Below are 6,501 nucleotides of genomic sequence, written 5' to 3' on the forward strand. Positions count from 1 at the left end.
TCTTTCTCCAGAAAGGCATCTCTGCTCCCTGTTGAGTGGATGTACTTCCTGGGTGTTGTGTCTCTTGCTGTATTTTCCTCCTGTGCTGTCTCTCCCCCGTGTATGCTCCCAAGGACCAGCTGAGGGCTCACCCTTGAATCCCCCCTGACAGACTACCTAGGACAGAATATTTGCTCAGTATGTTTGCTGAATGAATGAACTGAAAGATTGATTTTTATGCCACTAATATTTATTGAGTAGCTCTAAAGATAAAGAGCTTGCGTCTAGACCTTTGGTGACTTGATTCCAATTGGTCAAATGGCTTTGTGACTTCAGATCCAAATTCTGGTTCCACTGATCTTAATAAATATACTATGATATTTATTTTGATTTTTCTCTAGGAACTTATCAAGTAACTACTTCTGTTGGAGATGGGGTTAATTTGTTAAGTCCTATTAGAGAATTACATATAATACTGCAGAGAAAAATCTGCTGTTTCATATCGCGTCTGTGGAATCAGAAATGTAAGCTAAGCAGTCTTGCCTAAATGAGAAGGGTAAGGTAGCTGAGTCAGCCCCCAATCTTCCACCTAATGTTAGTGTCACAAATGGAAGCAATTATAATTGCTGGCAGAAATGAATCATTCCAAAACTAGGGCTGTACAGCCGCTTCTGTATCGTATTCGCTTACAATAGGATGGACGGCTTGCAGCAGCGACCCTATAATTGGAGTGGTCCGGGGAAACAGGAATCTCAGGAATCTTCCCATTCAGTCTTGAGCTCTGTATATTTTGAATATGCCCTTAAACCATACACATAGTTTGTGCGACTGTTAGCCTTTCCTAAGCCCTTGTAAAACCAGAGTCTCTTAAATAGCTAATAGTGCGTAACCGCAGCTTATAGTAATAAAGCTGAAGAGTTCCCAGGGGAACCAAAGCCCAAGAGCTGCTAGGGGAACCGGAAGCTTTCCTCGCAATGCCTCTGGGGTTATTCCTGCAAAGTCAGCTCTATGTGGTCCTGAGTGCACACCTGTCAGGGACATGCTGATGGCTGGGCACTAGCTAGGCTAAGTGAGGACTGCCTGAGATGGCGCGCCCTCTCACTAATGCACCCACAGTACAAAAACTGGCCCTCATCAGGAGCTGCAGTGAGCCTGGGATTCCTGCTCTGATTGTCATCTCCCTGCTGGGCTAATAATCAGTCTCTACATCTGTACTCTACTATAGGGTTCAGTATAGAAGTGTAAAAAACATGAAGACAATAGATTTTGAGGAAATTTATGCAAGGAGATGTGATATTTTGAAGGTTAGACGTTTAAAATTCCGGTGGCAAAGAGATGAGGCCCCAGTGATTGAAAGGAGAGCGATGCCGCCAAGATATCAAGACCTCCACTTCTCAGGCAAAGCCTGGCCATCACTACAAATTTCAAGTAGCGTGAAAACTACTGTGGCTGGAGATGGCAGAATCCCGGCTATAGTGGCTCTGCTCCTGCTGCGTTAGCTGAGGGTCGGAGCTTAACTTTCCCCGCAAATGAATTCAAATCAAAGCCTCACTGGAATGGGGGAGTCACAAAAAGAAAAGTGTATTTCTTTTTCTCTTACAGGGAGAAACAAATACACATTTCACAAGTACTTCGGGGCAGAGGTGTAGTTTCTGGCCGGGGAAAGTGATAGCCACACAATCCTACTCCCCGTAGCTGCCTGTGACTGTCTAGCGGGCTGAAACCAGTTCTCTGGGATCCAAAAAACCGTTATAGGGGACCTCCCCTCCCGACAGGGTGGAGAAACTAAGGTTTATCGCTGCCGCGCCCCGCCCTCTGCTTTCTCCCTTTTGTCAAGCGGCAGCCCAGCAACCCTAACCCTAGCTCTACCTCTCCACCTCTGGGGCTCCTTCCCCGCCAAGCTCCTCCACTACTTGTATTGTCTGCTTGCTCCTCCCCACAGTCCCTACTCTTTTGCCTAATTTATCTCTGCCTAAATTAAATGTGTCCCTCCATGCCCACGATCCGCTGCCCAGACTCCATCCTTCATGAGGGCCACGCGCGGTCCCAGGACCTTTCCTGAGACCGGCGCAGAATTCAAGCTTATAGCCAGCCACCAGAAAAGGCCAACCTCGGGGCTCCAAAGCACTGCCCAGCAGCTAGTTCTTTCAAGGCACTGGGATCTTGGGTGCCAAGGGCCCCGCCACCCTCCAGCACCGACGTGTCTCGTTTCTTGTACACTACAGGGCGAGACCGTGGGTGGAAAATCCGCTGCAACTCGCGGGCCACCGGGCTGGGGGCGCCGTCACTTGTTGCGACCAATGAACGGTGCTCAATGCTGGAGCGCTGCAGTTTCTAATACGGGTTTTAGCTGGGCAGGGATCCCCAGCACGCACCCCACTGCTCTGCCGCTGTAGGAGGGGAGGAGGAACCGCGCCCCGAGAGCCGACTCAGGTGGGCGCTGGATGCCCAAGGGGCGCAGGCTCGTCCCGCCCCATAACCATCCCGCCCCACGGTAGCCGACCCAGCGTGTACTGCCTCCAGCCCGCACTAGGTACAGCGTCCTCCAGACCCGGGAGCCACGCGGGACACAGCTCATCGCCGTTCCTCACCTACTTCCAAGTGGCGTTCGCTAGGATTCCCGCCACTCCTCTCAGATCCATCACCCCCCCACCCAGCCCCACTTGCCACTTTTCGGAGTCCCCCGCCCCCGCCTCCCGGGAGCTGCGGGGCAGTCTCACGCGAAGCCGCCGAGCCGCGAGGACGCCCGGCTGGAGCTGCCCTCCGCAGCCCAGCCCGCACTCCCTGCCTTTCGCCTCGCCCGGCTGCCGGGCCCGCGCCCCCGCCGCCCTCGCTCCGCGTCTCTCCGCTGCCCTCCTGCTAGTTCCGAGCTCCGCCACAGCGGAGTGCGGCGGGGTCGGCGCTATGCGGCAGCTGTGCCGGGGCCGCGTGCTGGGCATCTCCGTGGCTATTGCACACGGGGTCTTCTCTGGCTCCCTCAACATCTTGCTCAAGTTCCTCATCAGCCGCTACCAGTTCTCCTTCCTGACCCTGGTGCAGTGCCTGACCAGCTCCACCGCGGCGCTGAGCCTGGAGCTACTGCGGCGCCTGGGGCTCATCGCCGTGCCCCCTTTCGGCCTGAGTTTGGCTCGCTCCTTCGCGGGGGTCGCTGTGCTTTCCACGCTGCAGTCCAGCCTCACTCTCTGGTCGCTACGCGGCCTCAGCCTGCCCATGTACGTAGTCTTCAAGCGCTGCCTTCCCCTAGTCACCATGCTCATCGGTGTGCTGGTGCTCAAGAACGGCGCGCCCTCGCCAGGGGTGCTGGCGGCCGTGCTCATCACCACCTGCGGCGCCGCCCTGGCAGGTGAGCGGGGACCCGCGCCAACCCCTAGTCCATCCACCCCACTCGATAGAGACCGCGGGGACCACTCGGTGCAACGCCCTCATAGCCAGATAGGGAGACTGAGGCAGAGAGAGGCGGAGATCTTTGAGTGGTCGCTGAGCTCACAAAAGGGACTTTTCTTCTAAGACCCACAGCCTTCCAACCTCCTTCGTCAGCCCTCCCCACCTACCCAGGTGTCCCGGCTTCCGTCCCCCGCCCCTTTTCTCCGCGTGTCGCCCCCACCCGGGTCTTTCTTGTTCAGCCTTTTCCTCCAGGAGGGTTGGAAAGTCGCATGAATCTAGAGCTGGAGTCCAGCCCCGGACTGAGCCGGAAGGAAGGGGGCCGGGAACTTCCTCGGATCACTCAGGGCTGTGGGGCTGGAGAGATGGGAGCTAAGCGTAGGCGACCCGGTCTCCTCCGGAATACCCAAGCGCTAGGAAGAAGGGACCCGCCCGAGGCTCAGGTGCGGGAGGGGCCGGGAGGACCCTGCGGGATTCAGCTGCGGGCAGCCGGGAAACCCCTTTTCCGGGGCCCGCGCCAGAGCCCGGTTGAGACGACTAGCTGGGGTTCCCTCTCCCTTCTGGTGCCCACGGGGCGGGGTAGAGGAACCACCCGCCCAGGTGACCTCCTTGCAGTCTCAGGGACGCCAAGGCGCCTAACTCAAGAGCATCTGAGCTCTCAGTGGCCTTCTTCCTGGCTGGAGGACGAAGGGGTGCATTGACTATGTTTGACTATCGCATTTTTGACACTGTAATGGAGGCAAGAAAGGTTTCTGTTGGGTACTCGGGAAATTCGTGGGCAGAAATGGGACGCTAAGCGGGGTTTTCCAAGGGGACAAGCTTCCGGGAGTGGATACCCACCCAAACCAACCCTGTGTCTTCTCTTTCTTTCCCGCGGCTGACTGGACCGTCTTGGTGCGCTCAGGAGCTGGCGACCTGACAGGCGACCCCATTGGTTACGTGACCGGTGTGTTGGCGGTGTTGGTGCACGCAGCCTACCTGGTGCTGATCCAGAAGGCGAGCGCAGACACGGAGCACGGGCCCCTCACCGCACAGTATGTCATCGCGGTCTCCGCCACCCCACTGCTGGTCATCTGCTCCTTCGCCAGCACCGACTCCATCCACGCCTGGACTTTCCCAGGCTGGAAGGACCCGGCCATGGTTTCCATCTTTGTGGCCTGTATCTTGATCGGGTGTGCCATGAACTTCACTACACTGCACTGTACCTACATCAACTCCGCGGTGACCACCAGCTTCGTGGGCGTGGTGAAGAGCATCGCCACTATCACGGTGGGCATGGTGGCCTTCAGCGACGTGGAGCCCACCTCCTTGTTCATTGCCGGCGTTGTGGTGAACACCCTGGGCTCCATCATTTACTGCGTGGCCAAATTCCTGGAGACCAGGAGGCAAAGTAACTATGAGGATTTGGAATCGCAGGCAGAGGGAGACGAACCACTGCCGAGTGGGGACCAGTTGCCTTTCGCTTTAGAGGAGCTGCCCGCCGAGGGCGGAAATAGCGGGCCAGAGGGTGAGGAAGGGGCAGGTGGCTCCATACAGCAAGGCGGGCAAGAGTCAAGGGGCAGCCCCAGGGGGCACTCACTGGCTACGAGTTCAAGAGCAGAACAGCTTTCTGAGGAAGGGAGTAGGAGGTCCTTAAAGGACGCTTACTTGGAGGTGTGGAGGTTACTTAGGGGAACTAAGTATATGAAGAAGGATTATTTGATAGAAAACGAGGAGTTACCCAGCCCTTGAAAAAGACATGCATGTATGTACATATGTACATACGGTTATTTTCCATTAAACATTTAAGGAGGGGCCTCCAGTTTTATTCTGAGGAGTGGAGGAAGAGAAGCAAAGAAAAGCTGAAAGGGACCAAGAGAGAAAAATTTAGCCCTTATTATTTATTAATTGTTTAGTGGGACTTTGCCTGAGGTGCCACAGAAGGAGACCAGTGCGGGTGCTTAACAAAATGATTTCAGTCTCAGACTTCTAGACATTGATTTTTTTTTTTTTTTTTTTTTTTTTTTTGTCTTTAGGATCATAACCAAATATCTGCATGTACCAAGAGTCCCTCAGCCACCCCTTCCAAAGATGGCTTGTAGCAATGATGACATCACTGATTAAGTTCAGAGGTCACATTCAGGGGCACATTTCTGATGACAGAACTAGTTTTTATTGCCTGTTAGGCAAAGAGTATAATGTTGAAATGACATTTATAAACACACTGAATTGTTTACTCTTTGGGTCATCTGCAATATTGTGTTTACTCGAATTTTTCTTCGGTTATTAAAAATGATTATTGAATGATTCTATTATATATTGAAAGGAAATGTTGAAGCTATTTTGAAGACATGTGTTCTTAGCTTTGATTATGAAGTCTAAAGTTTGCTCTTTGTAATTATATATCTTAAAGGCTGCTTGGGTTCTCTGCTTTATAATATTTATTATTGAATGCTATAACCTTTTAAAAGTCCATTTTTCCCATGTGATACTCTTTCAAGCAAATGCAGTGGCTGGAATATAATTCAGTGTTGACCGTAGAACAGCCAGAAGGGCGACAGGCCACCTTGGTCTGCACTGCATACCCCAAACTCTGTTACAAAAAGAGCAACTGCTATATTCGCATTATAATATTTTTCTATCTTATATTTGTCAAAAATAAAGTGTGAGTCTATCTGTAAAGAGATAAACTGTTAAAGTTTGTTTCAGAAACGTTTATATTTTGTTGGGCAGTTGGAAAATGCTTTCCACTTGTGGAATATAGTGGCTTTGTGAAAGTGGGAACCTATCATTTTCCCTTTTTACAGTGATAACTTTGAACCTCTGACCTTCCTGCTTTTACCTTCCCTGTGTTGGGATTACTAGCATGTAATGACCAGCTTAACGTGATGTGGTGCTGTGGATTGAGGGCTTCCCTCGTGCTAGGCAGGCACTCTGCCAACTGAGCTACACTCCCAGCTGCCACTGAGACCATTCTAAATTACTCGGTGCAGTTGAATTTAAAGTGATAAAACAAAAACAACAACAGGGAATTTCCAGTGAAGAAAACTATAAAGAGGTAAACTACCATCTCCTACTGAAGAATGAAAGCTACTCCTACTAGGTGCCACTGGAAATGGAAATTTCGATAGAATAGACGGCAGCAACCACCAAAGGGAAATA

The 6,501-nt window shown here is 52.2% G+C and overlaps 1 protein-coding gene across 1 annotated transcript; it reads left to right on the forward strand.

Annotated features, from left to right (window-relative positions):
* The first annotated feature begins 2,867 nt into the window (after positions 1-2,867).
* Positions 2,868-5,225, forward strand: Slc35d3 (solute carrier family 35 member D3). The gene is made up of 2 exons (XM_051164275.1): positions 2,868-3,322; positions 4,265-5,225. The coding sequence occupies exons 1-2, from the start codon at positions 2,884-2,886 to the stop codon at positions 5,089-5,091; spliced, it is 1,266 nt and encodes a 421-aa protein (XP_051020232.1). The 5' UTR covers positions 2,868-2,883; the 3' UTR covers positions 5,092-5,225.
* Positions 5,226-6,501: the final 1,276 nt, after the last annotated feature.

The sequence above is a fragment of the Acomys russatus genome, chromosome 21 (assembly GCF_903995435.1).
Source record: "Acomys russatus chromosome 21, mAcoRus1.1, whole genome shotgun sequence".
Taxonomy (NCBI): Eukaryota; Metazoa; Chordata; class Mammalia; order Rodentia; family Muridae; genus Acomys; species Acomys russatus.